The 23911-nt window shown below is 33.6% G+C and overlaps 2 protein-coding genes across 21 annotated transcripts in view; both read right to left on the bottom strand.

Annotated features, from left to right (window-relative positions):
* The window catches only part of IMPG2 (interphotoreceptor matrix proteoglycan 2), a 74390-nt gene extending 66800 nt beyond the window's left edge, over positions 1–7590 (bottom strand). For 3 of the 4 annotated variants that reach the window (XM_079921635.1, XM_079921636.1, XM_079921637.1), the window contains exon 1: positions 5227–5710. In XM_079921635.1, coding sequence (XP_079777761.1) covers positions 5227–5653 — 427 coding nt within the window. In that variant the 5' untranslated portion in view covers positions 5654–5710. Of the gene's footprint in view, positions 1–5226; positions 5711–5936 lie in introns of those variants that run through there. The other variant, XM_079921638.1, reaches the window with a different exon arrangement.
* Positions 7591–8349: 759 nt separating this feature from the next.
* The window catches only part of SENP7 (SUMO specific peptidase 7), a 171878-nt gene continuing 156316 nt past the window's right edge, over positions 8350–23911 (bottom strand). For 13 of the 17 annotated variants that reach the window (XM_079921982.1, XM_079921984.1, XM_079921985.1 and 10 more), the window contains 7 exons: positions 21168–21290; positions 17034–17126; positions 16278–16402; positions 14899–14948; positions 13009–13217; positions 12199–12349; positions 8350–10114 (listed from right to left, as the gene is read on the bottom strand). In XM_079921982.1, coding sequence (XP_079778108.1) covers positions 9977–10114; positions 12199–12349; positions 13009–13217; positions 14899–14948; positions 16278–16402; positions 17034–17126; positions 21168–21290 — 889 coding nt within the window. In that variant the 3' untranslated portion in view covers positions 8350–9976. Of the gene's footprint in view, positions 10115–12198; positions 12350–13008; positions 13218–14898; positions 14949–14980; positions 15787–16277; positions 16403–17033; positions 17127–21167; positions 21291–23911 lie in introns of those variants that run through there. The other 4 variants (XM_079921989.1, XM_079921977.1, XM_079921980.1 and 1 more) reach the window with 2 other exon arrangements.

The raw sequence follows: 23911 nt of genomic DNA, 5'->3' as shown, positions 1-23911 counted from the left end.
AGTGCAAGAGGGTTCCCTTTTCTCCACACCCTCCCCAGCATTGACTGTTTGTAGTTTTGATGATGGCCATTCTGACTGGTGTGAGGTGATACCTCATTGTAGTTTTGATTTGCATTTCTCTAATAATTAGTGATGTTGAGCATTCTTTCATGTGTTTGTTGGCAATCTGTATATCTCCTTTGGAGAAATGTCTATTTAGGTCTTCTGCCTATTTTTGGATTGGGTTGTTTTTTGATATTCAGCTGCATGAGCTGCTTGTAAATTTTGGAGACTAATCCTTTGTCAGTTGGTTCATTTGCAAATATTTTCTCCCATTCTGAGGGCTGTCTTTTCTTCTTGTTTACGGTTTCCTTTTAAAGCTATATTTTAAAAGGTCCAACTACTAATACAATTTTTTAAAGGGGGATACTATTACTTCCTACTCCAAGCACCCTAAATATCTCTTTAATTTCACAAATGACTAGGTTAAATTCAGTTGCTTCTTGCTTAAATGGAGATATTTTTCAAATGTGTTATACCAACTAGCAACTGATACCAAATTATCTATGAAGGAAAAATTGAGCAAACCATTACACTGAATTAGCTTGGTGGAAAAACCAAAGATTCCTGGTTGGACAGTGAGTGGATCTTTTCCTCCAATCTCAAAACAATTGGTTCTAAGGGCATAATCCAATTATCTCTTCCAAATCTCTTCCAAATCAAGACCTATGTTGAAATATTCATTTTTCCTAAATTTCAAAACATAACAAATAAAATATTTACTCTTTATCATGACAGTAACAGCTATATCAACATTGTTATAATCTTGATGTGCTGTGTCAATCATTTTAGCTTTGAGGTCCCTTTCCAATGATCTCATTCACAGAATCTGTATTTTAAAGTCAATTATTCAAGGAATGCTTTATTTTTCTTTTGGTTGGCTTCTGTTTCAATAGCGTCTCTTGAATGTATAAACACAAGGGCAAAGAAATTAAAAGACATAATCATATTCCTTAAATGATTGGTTATTTCCTCTTCACTATTTAACCAGAAGCTCTCTAGGTATTCTGGTATTCTTACCTATTTTAAAGTAATATTACATAAAAATCCAGGTAGTAGAAATCATATTTTGATATATTAAACACTCATTCTCATTCATCTTCAGTTCCTTTTTCTCTTCCCACTCTCTTTGGAATTTCCCACTTCTGGAATATGCCCTACTCACAAAAGGCCAGGTCAATGGACTTCCACTTAAAAAGTGAAAGAAAAGTTTATTGCTTAGTAAGTTTGATAGTCCAAAATATAACCAAGAGATATAAATACACTCTGAAAAAATAAGTTCTAACATACTGTGCCACTTTAAGAAACTAAAAAACTCAAACATATAAATATATGTAATATCTGATATTAAATTTTTTATTTTAAAAGCATTTGCTTTGATAAGGAAGGAGGACAGAAAGGACAACATAGAGGAAAATAAAGAAGAAGACAAAGTAGCAGCTCAGACTGAAGGTTTATATAGCCCAATCCCTGGAAAATAGTAAATGATCAATAAACATTTGTTGAATACATGCATGAATGAACAATCCTGATTTCACTATCATTTCATTATCTATATCCACTTTAATTTACTAGCATCGCATCCATATTATGGCTTTTTATTGGCTCTTGAGCAGCAAAAAGCAAAGTTTGGGAATCCTTCAAATATCTAAGGGATAGATTATGGTCAATTAACCAATTCTGGTTAGTAAATACAAGGAACAGAGAATGAATTAATATAATAAAAGGGTATGAGATCAAGGATAACACTGTTTAATTGAAAATAAAATAATTATGTAACAAACTAAATGGGAAAAGAATTTGAAAAAAAAATAGATACATGTACAACTGAATCACTCTGCTGTACACCTGAAACTAACACAACATTATTAATCAACTATACTTCAATATAAAATAAAAAGTGTTCCAACAAACAAAAGTCCAGGACCAAATGGATTCACAGGCGAATTCTATCAAATGTTTAGAGAAGAGCTAACACCTGTCCTTCTGAAACTGTTCCAAAAAATTACACAGGAACACTCCCAAGCTTTCTACAAGGCCACCATCATCACCCTGATATCAAAACCAGACAAAGATATCACAAAATAAGAAAATTACAGGCCAAAGCGCTGATGAACATGGACACAAAAATCCTCAACAGAATACTAGCAAACTGAACCCAACAACACATTAAAAGGATCATACGCCATGATCAAATGGGATTTATCCCAGGGATGCAAGGATTCTTCAGTATATGCAAATCAAACAATGTGATACACCATATTAACAAACTGAAGAATAAAAACCATATGATCATCTCAATAGATGCAGAAAAAGCTTTTGGCAACATTCAACACCCATTTATGATAAAAACTCTTCAGAAAGTAGGGAAACAGGGAACTTACCTCAACATAATAAAGGCCATATACAACAAACCCACAGCAAACATCATTCTCAATAGTGAAAAACTGAAGCGTTTCCTCTAAGATCAGGAACAGGACAAGGATGTCCACTCTCACCACTACTATTCAACACAGTTTTGGAAGTCCTAGCCACAGCAATCACAGAAGAAAAAGAAATAAAAGGAATCCAAATTGGAAAAGAAGTAAAACTGTTGCTGTTTGCAGATGACATGATACTATACATAGAAAATGCTAAAGACACCACCAGGAAACTGCTATAGCTAATCAATGAATTTGGTAAAGTTGCAGGTTACAAAATTAATGCACAGAAATCTCTTGCATTCCTAAACACTAACAATGAAAGATCAGAAAGAGAAATCAAGGAAACAATTCCATTTACCATCACATCAAAAAGAATAAAATACCTAGGAATAAACCTACCTAAGGAGGCAAAAGACCTGTACTCAGAAAACTATAAGATATTGATGAAAAAAATCAAAGATGACACAAACAGATGGAGAGATATAGCATGTTCTTGGATTGGAGGAATCAATATTGTGAAAATGACTGTACTGACCAAAGCAATCTACAGATTCAGTGCAATCCTTATCAAATTACCAATGGCATTTTTCACAGAATGAGAACAAAAAATTTCACAATTTGTATGGAAACACAAAAGACCTCAAATAGCCAAAGCAATCCTGAAAAAGAAAAATGGAGCTGGAGGAATCAGGTGCCCAGACTTCCGACTATACTACAAAGCTATAGTAATCAAGACAGTATGGTACAGGCACAAAAACAGAAATATAGATAAATGGAACAGGACAGAAAGTCCAGAGATAAACCCACACACCTATGGTCAACTAATATATGACAAAGGAGGCAAAGATATACAATGGAGGAAAGACAGTCTCTTCAATAAGTGGTGCTGGGAAAACTGGACAGGTACATGTAAAAGAATGAAATTAGAACACTCCCTAACACCATACACAAAAATAAACTCAAAATGGATTCAAGACCTAAATGTAAAGCTGGACACTATAAAACTCTTAGAGGAAAAAATAGGCAAAACACTCTTTGACATAAATCGCAGTAAGATCTTTTTTGACCCAACTCCTAAAGTAATGAAAATAAAAATAGAAATGAACAAAAGGGAACTAATGAAACTTAAAAGCTTTTGCACTGCAAAGGAAGCCATAAACAAGATGAAAAGACAACCCTCAGAATGGGAAAAAATATTTGCAAACAAAGCAATGGACAAGGGATTAATCTCCAAAATATACAAACAGCTCATGAAGCTCAATATCAAAAAAACAAACAACCCAATCAAAAAATGGGTGGAAGACCTAAATAGACATTTCTCCAAAGAAGATATACAGATGGCCAACAAACACATGAAAAGATGCTCAACATCACTAATTATCAGAGAAATGCAAATCAAAACTACAATGAGGCATCACCTCACACCAGTCAGAATGGCCATCATCAAAAAATCTACAAAAATAAATGCTGGTGAGGGTGTGGAGAAAAGGGAACCCTCTTATACTGCTGGTGGGAATGTAAACTGATACAGCCACCATGGAGAACTGTATGGAGGTTCCTTAAAAAACTAAAAATAGAACTACCATATGACCCGGCAATCCCACTCCTGAGCATACACTTGGAGAAAACCATAATTCAAAAAGATACATGTACCACAATGTTCACTGCAGCACTATTTACAATAGCCAGGACATGGAAGTAACCTAAATGTCCATCAACAGAGGAATGTATAAAGAAGATGTGGTAGATATATATAGAATGGAATATTACTCAGCCATAAAATGGAATGAAATAGTGCCATTTGCAGAGATGTGGATGGACCTAGAGACTGTCATACAGAGTAAGTCAGAAAGAGAAAAACAAATATCATATAATATTGCTTATATGTGGAATCTAGAAAAATGATACAGATGAACTTATTTACAAAGCAGAAATAGAGACACAGATGTAGAAAACAAATGTATGGACACCAAGGGGGAAGGGGGAGTGGGATGAATTGGGAGATTGGGATTGACACATATACATTACTATGTATAAAATAGATAACTAAGGAGAACCCACTGTATAGCACAGGAAACTCTACTCAATGCTCTGTGGTGACCTAAATCGGAAGGAAATCCAAAAAAGAGGGGATATGTATATGTATTGCTGATTCACTTTGCTGTACAGAAAAAACTAACACGACATTGTAAAGCAACTATACTCCAATAAAAACTAATTTTTAAAAATGAAAAAAAATAAAATAAACTCCTAGTTTTGTTGCTTTAGGGTCCATTGTGAGAACTGCCACCATTTGAGAGGTAAAAAGTTTTGTGTATAACAACTAGAATAGCTTGAATCTGTAGAATGGCTAAACTATAAAATATAGAAATTGATCATATTTCCATGTATATAAAATAACTAATTAGCCAAGTAGGTTAAGTATATCTTAGTTAACATCTTTTGTGGGTATATTTAGACAAATTACTGTAATGCAGAAGTAAAAGTTATAATTAATTTATCCAGAAACATAAACTGGTATTTTTGAAGTGCTTCAAAAATTTTAAACCATGTCCTCTCTTAAAATAATGTAAACTTTCCTCTGAAGCTGTATAAATACCATACTCTTAGCAAGTCTTTTCCATGGCTAGTAGACAGACAATATTTGGCTCAGTCTCTATCTAAAGCATCACAAATTTTGAACTATAATGTTCAAATACAACAACTGTTTTAGAACTATGTTTGAATTTTATCATAGAGCCCAAGGGTTTGAATGTTTGCTTACCTCGGACTTTAAAATATTTCACATGGTTTGCCATAGCCTCTGTAACATTTTCATCTGGGCAGGTTTTCACACCATTAGGAAACAGAGTAGATCGCTTTCTTCTGAGCAACCACTGTCTCTCAGTTTCTCTGTGGTCCATAGGTTGTTTCTTTTCGATAGACAGAGAAGAGTCTGTGGATTCTGAGTCAGTCAGGAGAAAAGAAACTGTACTCTTGGGTTCTTGGCTCTCTTCTAAAGATAAGTAGGTTTGTGCTACAGAGTGAAAGCATAAACAAAGCTTCTGATGATGAACGGAGACATAGAATGAAAGGTAACAAATGAAGAAAAACTGACATTTGCACCACATTTGGATTTTGAACTCAATGCTCGAATTATAGACATGTGTGCTTAAGGAGGGGAGAAGTAAAGCATTCAAGTTTTTCTCCATTTAATTCCTAGTCCTTTATTTCAAGATTGTTAGTTATTGAAATCAAGTATACATCCAATTTCAACACAAGAAGTAAGAGGAAGTAAGCTTTGAACCAAGAATTACTAATGAAGAGGAAAACCAGTATTATTGGAGAGATTTTCATACAGTTTAAATGAAGCAATATCAAAGACTAGAGTAATATTTGGTTCAATTTCTTACAGCAGTCATATCAAATAATGTTATTTTTAGAGAAAATATACTTCAGATCTAAAGATAAAAAATAATGTAGATTTTTAAATACCTGTTAATGATGGAAGGTTTCCTTCTATCAGGACAAATATCAGAATACCCAGAGAAATCTTCCCAAAATGAGGAAACATAATCATTTGAGCCAAAACCAAGAAAGAGGCCAAAATCCTTAATTGAGCACCCAAAGGCCTGAAACTTCCAGTAACAAATTTTTACAGAAAAGGTCTAATATTTAAACAGTTTATGTTCAAAAATTGACAACCATTCCAAAATCATTATAAATTGGCTAAATAAAAATGGTGTCCTTTCAAAGTACCTCTCACTTCTTTTCTGAAATAACCAGCATGCTATGAAAGCAGGAGAGATAAGCTAATTAGGACAGATGGGGAGAGACAATTTCTTTAATCTAGCCAGCTAAGCTCTTTATTAACACTCTCCTTGCCTTTAATGAGCACTCCACTTAAAAATGTTTCCAAAAATAATAATAATGTTACACATATAATTCACTGAATTTTACAACTTTTCTCAATCTATTAGTCAAACCTGATAGATTCACATGTTCTCTGGGTTCTTCTACAACCTATGATTTTTAAGCATAAAACACCCAGGCTGACTATACCTGTCTATGTCCGAAATACAGAGCTACATACAAAATAAAGTTAGTTTTCTTGGTGCCGTTTCTTGTAAATTTCCCTCGATTAAAAAATTTGAAAATCTTTCACTGTAACCACTTACTTCTCCTTCCTTATCTATAAAATAGGATAGGAATAGTAAAGCTAACTCATGATAGAGATATTGTGAGCATTAAATTAGTTAACACACAGAAAATGCTTAGAAAAGTACCTGGCACCTACTAAGCACACAATATAAATGGTAGCTACATAATAATAACTTTGTTGCTTAATTTGCTATTACACATGAGGCCCAGTGGCTTTATATACGTGAGTAATTCTTAACCAAGAAAGGAAACTTTTTTTTATCTTTACCACAATGGGGGACCAGATAAAAATTTTGTATTAGGGCAGCTGTTTTTATCAAATAAATCTAGTAGAAAGGAATTAAATTAGTCAATTTAATTCTGTGGAAGCTAGGATTTACTATCAAATAGCAATGAATTTATATCTTATGTACCTCTGGTGAAGTTCTCTGGAAAAAAAAAATGTTTTGTAAAGATCTAAAGCACATTTCTCTTCAGAATCCTAAACTAGCCCTGATCCTGATTTCTCCAGTTTCCAAAAGGGACGAACTCAGTTGTAAGAGTACAGACCACCTGGGTGGGTGCAAACCACACCAGCATAAGAAAGCCTCATACACACAGAACCAAGTCTTTTAACAGCCCCTGGGCAAAGTTTGCAAAGTTCCATAAGGACAAGGTTAGTTACAGGAGACTCTACAGAGGGAAGAAGGGGCCCAGGTTTTCCTAAAGAGTTTTAAAAAGTTCTGGTCAAGGAGGGCTTTGGGGTATGCATGTCTACTCACAGTTCTCCCAGTCCAGACAGTTCAACAATTAGAGGTCATTTTCACAATAAAAGATATATATATAGAATACAAAAGACATTTCACATTCATTTTAGCTTAGTACTTTTCCAAAGAAATAGTATTGAAAGAAAGAAAACACAAGATAATTTCCTATTAAGAAAGGGCTTAAGCTTGGTGTTAAGCTAAAAGTAATTAAAGCATAAATTAATAACTTTATATGACTAAAAAGTAGGTGACAGTGGAAAGATGAGGATAGAATGTAGACTGGAATCAAATTAGAAAGGGCTCTGTATGATAAGTCTAGACCTATTTTCCCCCTAACACACACACACACAAAAGCTGATTTTAAGAGGTATTAAACTTTTTCTTAAAAAAAAGAGCTACCATTTTTTTATCCCAAGAGTTGTGAGAAACAGTATTATCTTCTCTAAAAAGGCTTTCCCTGTCTAGTGACAACCCTCTTACTACCTCTCTACCACCTCTCACTATCTCCTCGTGCTCGCGCGCTCTCTCTCTCTCTCTCTCTCTCTCTCACACACACACACACACACACACACACACACACACACACACACACACACACACACACACACACACACACACACACCCCCGAAGGCTCAACACCCTCCTGTGCTCCCAAAAAACTCTATGATTGTTTCTAACAGGCATATTAAAACTGTTCATATGTCCATTTCTCCCATTAGGCTATAAATGACTTAGGAATAAGAGCTGTCATTCCGTTTTTTCTACCTTGTACATTGCCTGCTAGTAGTAGATGCTCAAAAAATGTTCCCTGAATTACCAAAATTACCACATGTCTGCTAAAACAGAAAAATTAATCTAAGCATCAATTATATGACATGCACTGAGTAACATACAATTTAAAATCTATTTCTAAGAATGGCTCACATTTCTTAAGGAAAAAAATTACACCTCAATTTAATGAATTGGAAACATGTTTAATATAAAATGTTGATATTCTCAAAGCATTATTTCCATATGAATTTAGGAAAATGAATTTTAAACAATCTTCAAAACATGGTAAAGAACAGAGGTGTCTTTGAACAACATACAAACAAAAAAGTTAAGAAGTCACAAGGAGATGTATTAGATACTTGCTTTCCCAAAATTAGATATACAAAATAATTAAGTCATCTAAAAAATCCCCTCCCCCCCCACAGAAATTGGGAATGAAACATGTAATTATAACCATCTTTATAGGAAATCTCCAAAGGACAAATATCTTGAACAATATAAAGATGATGACAAGATTAACAGAAACTTAAGGACACTAAGGCTTAACTGACAACCTCAATTCACAAGATTTTGAAATAAAATGTTCCGACTTGTAGCTTCATCTTAAATTGCCTTTGCTTCACTGCTTTATATACAGTAACAGTGTAAAGAGATGCTTAAAACAGAAGATTAAAAAACATTTTTCTTGTCTGAGAAAATACAATATAATTATCCCCTCAAAATATTCCTGATAACATTAGAAAGTTATGAAGTGTTTAATCATATGTAATACCACCATCATCACATCAATTCAGAACTGTTACCTGAATGTTTAACAAAAACTTATGCTCCATGGGGATCACATGTCCTTATAAAAATACAAAAGCAATGAGAGCAATCTGGCTTTTGCAGATGAATACTGGGTAAACAGCTATAAAATTATGTATTTAGTCCTAACGATTAATATAGAAGACTTTGAGGATATTTTTTTAAAGTTATGAAGTCACCAATTTTATCTTCTATACTTACAGAAACTGTGTACATATATTCTGGGATGTCAGAATAGGACAGAAGTCAATATTTATATAGCTATACCTCAAATAAACTAAGTTAAGCTACATATACAATTTTTAAAAACCTATTTTGGATAGCTAAATTTTTCTTCCAAATTTCACTCTGAATGAATGAACTAAATTCTCAGATCCCCACACATGACATCAAAAGAAATGGAAAACAAGCAACAATTAGAATAGAGTAATGGTTCCACTTAGCAACTGAGAAAAATAAGCTGCGCATTGAATGAGTGAATTTTTATCACCTTCCTAACATTATGTCTTCTCTCACACTATACAGAAGGGATGCCGTAAATGGCATTTTCTGAAGCCTTGATACTAAATTCTTTAAAAAAAAAAATACACAGTATTCATATTGCATGCTTGAGCTGCAAAGAATAGAATTACAATATAATGTGACTTGTCAACGAATTTGACAAGCACTGGGGCTGGCACCAGGGAGGACCTAACTCCCTTCAACTCCCAGTTATGTGGAAGTACAGATCACATAGTTTTATTATCTATAAAAACATTCCCACATTACATATGCTATTGCATAATCCAAGCATATTTAATCAGAAAAATATCAAATATTTATGAAATTTTAATTTCTATCTAATGACTTTATCTATATCACCCCCATTTCCACTCCATCTATGAGATCCTAACAATCCTAATATTATATCTTGTATATTTTAAATAATGTACAGTGACTTATAAAACTACTGCAAGTTATTTTCTTCTCTGTGAGCTGGCTAACACAAATGCTGATAAGCAGCTTTCCAGTAATCGTATAGAACATCTGTGTCATGTTTGTACAGATTAACTAGCTACTGCTGCCCTTCTGTTGCTGTAAATGAAGTTTCAAAATGAGCTCTCGAATATCTTCCCGTTTGGTCTTTATTACATGACGAGGAAACCATTTCTCCAAATGAATTGGAAGCTCAAAGTTAACAATAGGATCCTAATGAGAGAAAAGACAGAGTGCAATCACTTTAGCAGTATAATTCAAATTTGTTTTAAGCTCATTTTTATAAGAAATGAGATATTGCTAACTTTTTTAAATAACAGCTTTACTGAGATATATTTCACATAACATACAATTTGCCTAAAGTATTCAACTGAATGATTTTCAGTATATTCAGAGTTGGGCAACCATCACCACAATCAATTTTAGAACATTTTCATTAAACTGCTAACTACTGAACATCAAAATTAAACACCATATGTTATGCTACAATGCATGTTTAAGTGAATTAGTGCAAAGAGAATTAGTAAACAGAGAATGATTCAGTACAATGCAGAAGTCAGGCTGGTTTGAACACAATTTTTTCCAACATGTTAATATTTTGAAACTATTGAAACGAAGAGGAAGCCTTAGCAGTATATGAAGAATCTCACATAAAAAATAGAAAATCCTGCAGAAGTACCTTCTTTTAGTCCACGAAATAGCCAATTTAGTGGCTTAAGGAACTGATATATTTTCCATTACGTTAAGCTTAATAAGGAAGTTGCAAGTTGCAACTGCAAAGACAATTCTGCCTGTGTTTAAAAAAATAAATGAGTAACTGCTGAATAAGACTACCCCTAGATCATGTTTACAAATTTGATGAAACTATTAGAAGCCAGATGTAAGAAGGACTTACATCTTAAAGAAGAAATTAGGAGTCCCAGAGTATAAAGCTGAAATGAAGGACTGACTGTGATTCTAGGGGCAAATCTCAGTGGAGATTTAACTGTGCAAGTGTTTTTATTAGAATTAAAATTGTATTTCTTATGGCCTAGTTACAAAGTTCCACAGGTTTTGAGTGGTCAACCTGAAACCTATTTTCTTCAATCCACACTCTGTTATATTAGTGCACAAATTTGTGAAACACAAGATTTAGTGTTCTGAGGTTTTCCCCCCAGCAATCTTAAGTGGTGCTACCACCTATGTTAGAAGTATGTTCTACTGACTGAGGCTACATAAAGTAGAATTATATAACAGACTCAGACTATGTCATGTAATAAGGCACTTTGGATATCTAAAAACAAAATCAAATCTCTTGGAAAGAGTATTAGAAGGCCAGAACTGTCACCCTATAATGAAGTTCCAGTCTAGAATAAAAAAGGAAAAAAAAACAACATAACATGTTTAGTGGTTTCCATAATGTGTACCATGTTCTACTGTATATTATCAATCCTCCCCAATTATACCAAAAGTTATAACTGCATACTATAACCCTCATGCTTTGAAAGTACCTTTAAGGATTCTCCAAACAAGCTTCTGGTCAAAAATACCTTTTGCTATACCCATCTTCATAAATAATACTGGTTATGACTGAAGTAATGAGCTAACAGTTCAAAAAGCAGAGTGATCCCTTGCTATTTAAAATTTCTTTTTAACATTGCTACAGTTCCTATAGAGTCTCTGATGAGCTAGAAAATAATACCCATACTTCTCATTGTACTTATGTAGTTTATGGTTTTCTGAGCTTCTTCAATACACAAGTCTTTGAGTTTTGAAAATTTTTCTTCAAATTTGTGTCTGCCTTATTTTCTCTCTCCACCCCAATCCTTCTGCAACTCCAATTACATGTAAATTAGACTTTTTGACTGTATCACACTTGTCTCTTATGCTCTGTTCTCTTCTTTACATTCTTTTTCCTCTCTGAGCTACAGTGAGATACTTTCTATTGTCCTTTTTTAAAGTTCCCTTATCTGTCTTCTGCTTTATTCAGTCTGTTATCAAACCCATACAGTAAGTTCTTAATTTCAGATATATCATTATGCATTTTCAGTTCGAGAATGTCCACTTGACTTTTTTTTTTAGCAGATTCCATTTTCATCCATTTTGTTTATCTTTGACTATTTTCTCCAACATATTAATCAAATCATTTTAAAGTTCTTATCTTCCAACTCCAATATCTGGGTTATATATGGTTCTATGCCTTTTTTTTTCTTATTTCTTGATTACCTCTAACATTTTCCTGCTTCTTTGCTTGCCCAGTAATTTGTGGTTATATGCTGGTAATTGTGAATAAAAAACGTATTTATGTCTTTACATACCTTAAAGAAGCTTTCCACATATTGCAGTAAATATACTCCACAATCACTGCTATTATCTTGTTTAGGAACTTTAGGGCATAGGTCCACCATGTTTGTTTTGCTGAATTCACGATGAGTTTTTCGTTTAACTTCCCACTCTACCTCTAAATACCTTAAATCATCAAAAAGTAGAGTGACTCGAGTAGAAATTTCTTTACTATTATGCAACAATTTCACAAAAATGGAAAAACACTTGCTGCCAAATATATGGCCTCCAGCCACATTTCAAAAGACTTAAACCTTAACAGCACAAATTATAATATGAGGCTTCAAAAGTGCTACTTTAAATAAAATCATCTGAGTTTCAAACTAAAAGCCAGACTTTTTTCAACAACTCAACTTTCACAAATCATATACATAAGTCACTTATATTACAAAGTAAACTAAACAAATTATTTTTAAACTTTAGTTGCTAGTTTTTTCCAGATCCTGTAGGAAATTTAAAAATTACAAACACACATGCACACACAAAATAAGAATGTAAAAGAGTTCTTATTTTTTTCTAAAGTGTTAATTTTTGACAACCACTAATATTTGCAGTGCTCCTTTGTAAAATTATGACTTTTGTTCAATTGCGAATACAAATTCCAAATTGACTTTTGATATAATCCTTGAGAAATATTTTACACATAATGGGGATATTTGTTATTAATTAGATTTACAGGCCTCATCTAAATAAATAATAAAATATAATTCCTGATATAATCTTTTCAGTAATTCTTAAGGCAACTTAAAAATTATTGAGATTTTAGTAAAATTGTCATTACTTACTCTCGTAAATTCTGGACTGTGTTTTGTACAGAAGCAGCTTTCAAGGAGTCTAGTATGAGAATGCATGGCCTATGAAAATCACAGGAAGAAATCAAGATGTATATATTCCTATATGAAGTAAACCTATGTATCTGAAAAGACTCTATTATTATAGCATGTACATACCTTTTACACATTTTCTTTGGTACTGACATATTCATCTCAGGACTCTGAAATAACATGAATTTTTACGACTTTGCAATTAAAGCTAGTGTGAATAAATTAATATTCAGTTACTCTTTAAAATGTTTCAAATAGGGACTTCCCCGGTGGCACAGTGGCTAAGACTCTGTGTTCCCAATGCAGGGGACCTGGGTTCGATCTCTGGTCAGGGAACTAGATCCCACATGCATGCCGCAACTAAGAGTTTGCATGCCACAACTAAGGAGCCCGTGTGCCGCAACTAAGGAGCCAGCAAGCCACAACTAAGGAGCCCTCAAACCACAACTAAGGAGCCCTCAATCCACAACTAAGGAGCCCACCTGCCACAACTAAGAAGCCAACGAGCCACAACTAAGGAGCCCACAAGCCGCAACTAAGGAGCCCACGAGATGCAACTAAGACCCAGCACAACCGAATAAATAAATTAAAAAAAAAAAAGAAATAGAAAATGTTTCAAATAACTTTAAAATTGAAATTTCAAATAAGAGTTCTTTTCATCATCTAAAGTGAGCCAACTTCATTTTTTTTTTAATTTATAGATTTCTTATACTGGTGAAACAGTAGTTTATGCACTTTTACATGTGACCTCAAGAAGTTATGGAGCTTTAACATGGTCTAAAAAACAACATGGAACTTGAATTACTTCTATTCAGAGTTGCTATCTTAAGCAAAGATGAAGAAGTTAACTGAACCTGCCCTTATACACATTCTCTTAATTCAGTATATGATATCAATAGAGACAGACTTCTTCCCTTTGAAGCATAAGAAGCAGATTATTAATGTATACTAAGGGACAAGAGATGAGGTATTTTGTTATTTTTGTTGATAAATTTAAGAATCAATAGATCAAACTTTCTTTAATATGCAGAACTTCTCAGCACCTTTATTATTCTAATATAACAGTGAATCTCTAAGAGAGGAATAGGACACAGGGTTTACCCAACTTAACTGACCTTAGAATCCTTTTTATCATAAACTGCATCTTAGAACAAGTATTCCATGGAACCCAATTTGGGAAACCTGGCTCTAGAGGCAAGAAGGAACTCCCCTATTCTGCTGCTGTGACATCAGAAAAGGAAACCTCCTTCCTTCTGCCCACCCCGTACCAGTGACAGTAAAGACACAGGCCTATGCCAGGGAGGCTGCTGCTGTCTGTATGTATTAAAAAATAATTAGGTTTCTACCTTAATCAATTAAGATACTAAATCTAGACCATGAATATCAGTTTAGAGGTCCATTTAAAGAAAAGTTAACAGTAACTATCTTAGCCTCAGGAGTCGTATGGACTGACCATGAGTCTACTTTGAATGATTTATACCAACAATTTACAATAATAGAAAGTGGAATATAAAATATAGGTAATTAATTACTCTGAGTGCAAAAACTGATGACATAATGAAGAATAAAAGTACATTTTTCCATAGAAACTGAAAAAGTAGTCGACCAAGATGATCAGATAAACTATAAACAAACCTAGGGAGTTAAAGTAAGCTAAACAGATGCAAAAAGAATAATTTCTCTTGTTCTCTTTACTACCCCAACGAAATATTCCAAAGAATCATAAAACAGCATAATTTAATTATGGTACACCAATATCCGTCATAGCCCACCTAGCTATGCCCTATTTTCCAGATAAAATTGTTATATTCATGAGTTTTCCTTCCTTCACATTTATAAAAACACACTTACTTGAGAATCTTCTGTACCCAAGGATGCTGAAGAAGTATGCAGATCATTATCTAGTTAGAAATAACAAAACAGTTATGTGTGTTTATTTTATGTCTAATACAAAGTATTTAGATAAGTTTAAATTGTAATTTGTATGCATAGTAGTAATTAAAGGGAAAAAATACCTGGGAACTATTTAATTTTTTTTATGGTTAATGTTACAAAAAAATTCAATCGATGGATAAAACTGACAATGCTTAATTGGCTGTCATCACACAATACATACACCCCAGAGCCAAAACTTGAAATACCAGTTAGCTGGGGCCAGTTTCCTGTAAAAAGACAATCTTCATAGATTGCTTACTTATCAAAATCTCTGCTGTTTTAATATTACTATTGCCTAGTAATAGTTCTTCTAACATATGATCATAGAGTGTTGCATAAATACACTTTTGCAGCATAGGAGGATTAGACAAAATAGAAAGTAATCAGTTGCTTTATCAGTCTTTCTTTCTCCCCCACAAGAGATAGGTTTTGGCCAGTATTAACGGTAATGGCTATTATTAATTCTGCTTGCTGCTTAGGCTACAGCTATAAAATACAATTTGATTTTTTTTTTCCTCAAAGAAAGTAGGCTTATTTGCTTACTTAAGATCTGGGTTGTAACATAAGAAAAATCATGGAAGAATTATAAGAGACCCGCAACTACCTAGCCAAATTACTAGTGTCAACAGGAATTGTGTTAATTTATATTAAGAAAAAGAAAAGGGCTTCCCTGGTGGCGCAGTGGTTGGTAGTCCGCCTGCCGATGCAGGGGACGCGGGTTCGTGCCCTGGTCCAGGAGGATCCCACGTGCCGCGGAGCGGCTGGGCCCGTGAGCCATGGCCGCTGAGCCTGCACGTCCGGAGCCTGTGCTCCGCAACGGGAGAGGCCACAGCAGTGAGAGGCCCACGTACCACAAAAAAAAAAAAAAAAAAAAGAAAAGAAAAAGAAAAAAGGGGAGATTTCAATCTATGCCTTGAATTCTTAGAAAGATTATTTTATAAAAGATTTATAAAATAAGATTTATAAAATAGATTTATAAAAATAATTTATAAAAATATAAATATTTTATAAAATATTTTATAAAAATAATAATTTATAAAAAAAGATTTATAATCTTTTAGAAAGATTATTTTATAAAAACTGCTATGATAAAACTTGATATAACAGTAAAACCTGACAATTACATTTTGTTTATACATGAGTCTTGAGTATCTATCATGAAAATTTCAGACATTTCTTCTAATAAACTAAATGATAAGAAATAATTATACTATCCTTTAACTTCATATTGTTCTCTATAATCATTTTACTGTTGCCAACATTATTAAAAACACCATCCATATTAAGTTTATCACCTATTGTTTTGTTGTCATGTTGGGATTGCTGAGCCTGGGAGTGCTGGGATATAGTTTGTGGAAAATCTTCATACACAGCTTCTTCTAACCATGGAAAACAAATGACTGCAAGATACCAGTGAGACCTGTTGAAAAAGAAATATAATCTTAATAACACAAAATCTAAACAATGTAGAAGAATACGTTCTAGAACTATAGCTGAGAAGGTGGGTATAACAAACATCAATTTTGAAGAAGTCCACTGTGGTATCTGAACACGATTCCAAAACTAATTTAAAAAGCACTAAGACTTCTTAGGATAAAATCTGAGTAAGTCAAACTCATTTACTTTTATATAATTAGTGTTTCCTGTTGAGAATCTGCTTTAATAAACAAACAAAGAGACTTATAGCATCACCTTTTTTCTGTTAGTGCTTAAAGAGCTTGTTCTCTTAAATATTTGAAAATTTATCCTAAAAGCTTTTGATTGTTTTGTTTAGAAAATCTTTTCTTGAGTCCCACCTCAAAGTAAACTGAATGTCTAAGCCATTATAGTCTTGTGGGCATTTGTCATTTTTTTCCCCCACTATTTACAATATAAGTACTGTCAAACCAAAATCCAAGATAAACTCATTATTTTAGCTAGTTCTTTAGAAAAAAATTAAAAATAATACCTGGGTTTATCTACCCATACTTTTTACTGATTATTAATCTAAAAATGCACAAAGTATGTTTCTGTACTCTCCGATTTTTTTTTAAATAATCTGAAATACTCACGACTCATTTACAGGCACAAAGATGTAATCTTTATTAAAGATGTTTATGTGACGAGTCCATGTTCTTACTCTCTTATGTCTTCTCTGAGCCATTCTGGGAACAAAAAGATAGACATATTTGATAGATAAAAAATTAAAAATTTAAGATAAGGATTTCAGGGATCTTTTTTATACACTGAAAAATGCTAGCTTTAGTTTATTTAACCATCTTCTTCAAGGTACATAATATTTAACAGACTAGAAAATTATCTCATTTTATTAACTCCTGGCTGTTTTTAAATATGATCACTATTTATAAACAATAAAGTATGGATAAAAGAAAGGCAGCAATTCATAAAATGCTTTACAGATGCCAAAAGTGTCTCAGCAACTGAATATAAATAGCTATACCTATTTATTCTATTTAGTTCCACCTGGGCTGATATAAAATATTATCATTAAACCTTAACAGAATTGTCTAAATGTTATATCTGTGATAAGGGAGGTGTTAAAACTTAATGGAAGAGGAGGGATGAGGTATATAGTCTTAGATTTTTAAAGATGAGACTCATCTCCCTTTATTTCATTTATAAGAATATTATAGGACAATGAGTTTTAAGCATACCCATTATCCATCCTTTATTTCTTTGACAAATATTTATTAGGTTCCTAAGAACAAATAATGAAAATCACTCACACTGCCCTAAAAGGATTTACAAAATAATGAAGGCAGAAAAAGACTACAACAAATAATTAAAATATAAGTGTCATAAAGGATACAAAGGAATTATGGTGATGGCATCTAGGAAAAACATGAAGAAAAGGGTTGGGACACATGAATAATAATTCCTTTTCTTTACCTCATTAGGGAAGTTAAAGAAGGAAGATATCAAACCAAGTTTGGATGTCAAAAAAGGTTCTAGGAAAGGGATAGCATTTCACAGTGGCATAAAGGAGATGGTGATATGTGACTTCTGGCTCAGTCCCACGAAGGACCTCTTTTTAGTCAGAAAATTAAACAAATCATCAAGTTCTTAAACATTTACATACCAAGTAACACAGGAAACAGACATCTTTGCCCTATCCCTGTCCATGTGAATATCTAACCAAACTCACAGGAGTAGACATTGGGAGTAAGAATGGGGCTAAAAGATGAGGTAGCAATTAGTCACTATGCAAAAGATTAACTTCATAAAATAATGAGTCATATGTTTACCAAATTTTCTTATTTCAAAATGACCCAACCATTACAACGATTATAAATTATTATTTTTACCTAGTGCAGAGTCTCTTAATTTGTTTTCCTTCTGAAAGATCTTAAGGATAGACACCTGGTTTTCTTTTGTCTTGTTATGTTGCTGTTTGATAGATTTCCTGATTATGCTAACCTTATTTGATTGGGAATACATTAGATATTGGATGGGGCAAGGATGACAGGAGAGAATACGGGGGCCGCAATATAATCGCTTATTCTCTGTTCCTAACTGCATGGAAAATCCTCAACTAATGTCTAACAGTTCTTTCCCCATTCAATAACATACATTATTATCTTTTATTATGAGTTCCTAGTATGTTCTAAGAACTGAGCAAAATGCACCAGGCATAGAGTAGAAAATAAGACAGATGAAATCCCTGACCTCATGGAGCTTGTATTTTAGAATAAGAAACAGAAAATGAACAAACAAACAAAAAAATGATTAGAGATCATGTTGTAAAATAAATTTAAAAGTGCCAGAAGAAGAAATTTCTGTCAGAAAACAGGAAAGAGCTTAAGCATATTTGAAAACTGAAAGGAGGTAGGCTGAACTGAAGTGCTATAAATGAGGGGAGAGAATGCTGCGAGATGAGTTTAGGGACATGGACAGAAGCAGATCTTGCAGGATCTCATAAACCACAGTAATGACTTTGTGAAACATTTAGTCTGCTATTTCCTAACACTAGCAGTTTGAGCTTCCTGTAGGATTTACTGGCCATAAATTATGCTTTGTATCCCCTGTCACTTTGCTTCTGGGTTCTTTTTCTTTTTTAACCGATGTAGGGATTCTTTGTGTGAATACTAATTGTATACATATCAGGCTAAGCATTAGTATGAGTATTTGTGTGTGTGTATATGTAGGTATGTGTTCATATGTATATGTGTATGTGTATATATAAATATATATTATGCATAAGATACATATAAGATCTATCTTACACTGGAAGATGCCACTCATCTAACTCAGTTCTGTATTATGTTTATATATGATCATTCATACAACATCTAAATTTTTTCTAATTTTTTAATTAAAAATTTTTTTTAATACAGCAGAATCTACCTTTTCATTTCCTCAGTTTCTACGTGGGTATGCCAAATGCATAATCTCCACACTGACTAGTAATCTTAAAACAAAATGTGGGATTAAGTGCATGGTGCCAACCATCTGTTTCTATACTCATAAAATAGAAGAGGAGGGCATCAGAAATGTTAAATATCAAATTTATTTAATAAATCTTCCCCTTCCATATATCCCTCTCCATTAACCCTGATTATCAGGAATATTTTCAGATTGTGATTTTCTCCTTAGTTGACCCTGGCAGGCCTTGTCTACCAGCACAAATTCCAAATCCATAAAGACACTCAAAATATAGATGACTACACATCTCAGTTTGTATAGGACAGCCCCAGTATACATGGGTTGCCCAGCGTAGCTATTAATAAAGCCTCCTTTTATTCTCTCAAGTGTCCCAATTTAGGCCATAAATTATATAGTTGCAATATTAAAAACAACAGACAAAGCTTGAACTTTGAAACTGGAAAGCTATATCCAACTTCGGATAACTTATCTAACTTCTTTAAGCTTCAATTCATAACAATAATGGCATTATGTCATAAGACTACTGTAGAATCAAACAAAATAACGTTATGTTCACTGCCATGGCTCCAAGCAGGTACTCAATAAATGTTAATACTCTCTCTATTCCTATCCTCCTTCTCCAACAATACAAGAAATTCAGACAGTTTACCCATTTAATCATCTTCTTACTTGCCTATTATTCCTATTATTTTAAAGGGATGAAACAGCTCTCACAGCCATTTTTTCAAAGGCAGTCCAGTATAACAAAAACATCTCTGGATTAGAGGTTAAAAGATAAAGATTTAAGTACCAACCAGTTCTGTCACTTACCAGAGTTCTGCCAATCTTTATTGGCCTGCTTCCTCATCTGAAAAATGCCTTACATACCTAAAAGCACTGTTATGGGAAGAAATAATGTACAAAAATGTACCTTGTAAAGTGGTAGACAAATGCTTACATTAACTTTTTAAAAAATAAAAACTCTTAATTTTACCATGGGCCTACCATATAGATTATCACACGAATTGTTAGGGGCAGGGAGAGGGGTGAAGTGGCTCCAGGCTCACAACTATCCAAGTTACTGCTAAGATACAAGAATTACTCCTTCCTCCTTTTCGCCTAGCCCCATCCACTGCTCTATAGGTTTTAGAATTAATCAAAAAAATACCTGGACAGAAATTCAGCTGATTTGTGGGAACATGGTATTTTTATAATGTTACATCAGTTTAATTAAATAGTAGTATGTTAGTGAGGGTCCAACCAGGAAAACATAAACCTCCCTATATATTTAAGACAGATAAAATGTAATGCAAATAATTGGCTACAGTGGTGATAGAAAAAGCGCAGTGCCACAAAAGGAAATCAGTGAGGCAACCAGAGCTTAGCATAGTAGGACAATGCTACACCCTTATGCTGAAGGGCAAAGTGAAGAAGTAGTACCTCCAAATGGAAGCTAGAGCTCTATCAGGTCTGTCCAGTGAAAGAAGGACCCACAGAGGAACTAGAACCACTACCAGAATAACTGCCCAAGGCAAAGAGGGTAAGGAAGAAACATCCTGACTTCTTCTTTCCTTGCCTCCCAACCTCCAATATCCCCCACAAAACATGCAATTGGAAATGCAACCAGTAAGAGTCAGCCTCCCTGTGATAGGGAACAGAACAGTGGAAGGGTAAGAAATGCCTCTCAGAGCAAACAGGCCCAGCACCTGCAAAAGTGGTAATACTGCTCACTCTAGGAAATACTGTAAGAAGTTATTTCACTAAGTCCATCAAAATAGCATGTTTTCCTCTTAAAACTTAAGTACACTGAAAGACTGACTTACGAAAGATTTGGATTATCTTCTGTTAAATTATTTTCCTTTCTTGTCAAGCATTTGTAGAAAAAGCTACTAAAAATGTGACTTCGTTCAACAAGTTCATCTGACACCTTCTCCAATATAAGATACCTGCAAAGTAACACCACAAAAGTAAATTATTTTTAGATTTTATCCGGTCTTCCTCCAATTATCTGTGTTCTGAAAATCTTCATTTTTATGTCCTATTAGAGTCAAAGCAATCTTGCAATTTGCTCTGATTTCAGCTTTTTTTTGTTCTTTAGTTACCTCACCTTCTATCAAGATCAATTAAAGCAGAAATTTTCCACATATTCATTTACTTAACAAATATTTCTCAAATTCCTAATATGTGCCAAGCACCATATTTATACTAGCAACATAAAATGAGAGGGGGCAAAAAAAATTCCTGCTCCCATAGAGCTTACAATCCAGAAGAGTGACGGTACAAGGACATATTAATCAAATAATCATGCAATCAAATACAAAACTGAAACCATGACGCTCCTAAATAAATCTAGAGAAATTTTAATAACTCTGAGACATGACTAATCTCTAAATCCTTTGTCCATTTCTTTACTAAAAGAATTCTTCAACACAAGTTTATAATTCAATCACTTAGTGATTAAATCTCTCATAATTAGAGAACTCTACTATTGTTAATAGTTTATAAAGGTCCAAAAATGATCTTGGGATTGCTTTTTTAAAAAAACATAAAAGACAAACACAACTTGAATTTTTTTTAATGTGGTTATGTGGAGGGTATACTATGTGGAAGGCGACACACAGAATGCTTTTGGTGTGCTGCTTAAGGTAAAGTATTCTTTACCTTAATCTGAATAGCGATAACATGGGTACACACATATGTGAACATTCATGAGCTATACACTTAAAATTTGTGCACTTTCCTATTTGAAAGTTATTCATCAATATTAAAAATAAATAGAAAGTAGTTTAAAAAATAAAGTAGAATCCCCTCTGAAAAGAAGTCAAAGAGTCAGAGATACAGGCAGGTTCAGTGAAAAGGAAGTATAGAAAAATACTCTTAGAACTGAATTTGAAATAAAATTATATTAGTTAATTCCAATAAAACATATCAAAATTAACATCAAAGATGATCCAATTCATCTCACAAAATATAAATTTGACACTATTTAGGAATACAAAAATAAGTAAGATATAAGATGCTCAACCTTTAGAAGGAAAATAATCATAATGCTACCCAATAACTTTAAAATAAGGCAAAATATTATATGAACCATAAAAGAGATACAAGTAAGGTATTATGAGAGTTAATAATATCTGTTTAAAACCAGGAAAAGTTTTCAAGAAGATAACCCTTGTGAGGAAGCTTGATAGAGGAATAAAATTTCAACAGGTTAAGATAAAAAGAATATTCCACGAAGCAAGAGTAACATGGCATTAAGGCAAAAGAGTGAATAAGGATGGGCTTTGTTTAGTAAACTGTTTATAATTCAGTTTTGCTGGACTATGTAATAGGTTCAGGGTTATAAGTAGATGGCAGAAAAGACAAATTAGTGTCATATTATCAAGACACTCAAATGCCTGACTGTGTTTGAACTCATTTTGACAGGTAGTAAGAAATTAATAAAAGTTTCTAGTGAGAATTGCATTCATGGAGTAAAGAATAATAATGGTGGTAATAATATACTTAACAGATAGGAAAACAGAGACAAAGGATATAAGGAGACTGTTTTAAAAGAATAATAATTTAGGTAAGATAAGTAGTACTAAAAAGATCATGATGACAAAAGAAAGACAATAAACAAATTTGAGAGACCGAATCTACTACTCAGGCAACTGAGTATGTAGAGAAGGAAGGGAGGGTGAAGAGTCAATGATAATGAAAACTTTACTCCCAGCCAAGATGGAATAACAGGGATCAGACTTACACTCCTATTTGAAACAAGCAAAAAATCAGACAAAACACATGAAACAATAGTTTTTAAAACACTGGACATCAGGCAACAAAGAACAGTGACCCTTGAGAAACGGTGAGCTCCGTAATTGCCTCAGCTTACTGCCTTGATAAGTTTCCAGGCTGCAGCACAGAAGGGAATAACCCAGGCGGAACATGGCAGATTCCCTGAGTTGAGGAGATGCTGAGAGTCAGGAGAGACTAAGGCAGCGAGAGTTTGCAGATCAGAATACTGGAAAAGAAAAAGCACTATAGACAGAGAACTCCAGACATCTGCAGAGTCCTCCTCAAGAATTTAGCAGAATATTGATCACTGCATGTACATAAGGAAAATACCTAAGACTGGGGAAAGAACTATCTGAAAAAAGTAGAGGGAATGGTACCCAGCGTTCACGCAGGTTGTGGGAATACTGCCTGCTGCTACCAGCCAGGCTGGAAAACCTCATAATTCATGAAGCAGTGAGTAGAGTATTCAGAAGGGTCTTTCCTCAATAGTGGGGATTAATTTGTTGGGCTCGCTTAACAAACCTTAAAAAGCAAGATCCTTAAAAGCATCAAACTGTTTCCAAATAATCTGTCTCAAAACACAATTCAAGAATATTTATAGGAATATACCAGCACCCAGTAAAAAAATCACCAGACATGCAAAAAAGAAGAAAAAAAAATACCACTCATAATGAAGAGAAAAATCAGTCAACTGAAACCAACCCAGAACTGACAAGGACACTAGAATAAGTAGAAAAAGACATTAAAACAGTTGTTATATAATAATTATATTCCATATGTTCAAAAAGTT

The sequence above is a fragment of the Stenella coeruleoalba genome, assembly GCF_951394435.1.
Source record: "Stenella coeruleoalba genome assembly, chromosome: 5".
NCBI classification, from domain to species: Eukaryota; Metazoa; Chordata; class Mammalia; order Artiodactyla; family Delphinidae; genus Stenella; species Stenella coeruleoalba.
The sequence above is the reverse complement of the archived record's forward strand: the minus strand, read 5'-3'. Positions and strand labels throughout refer to the sequence as shown.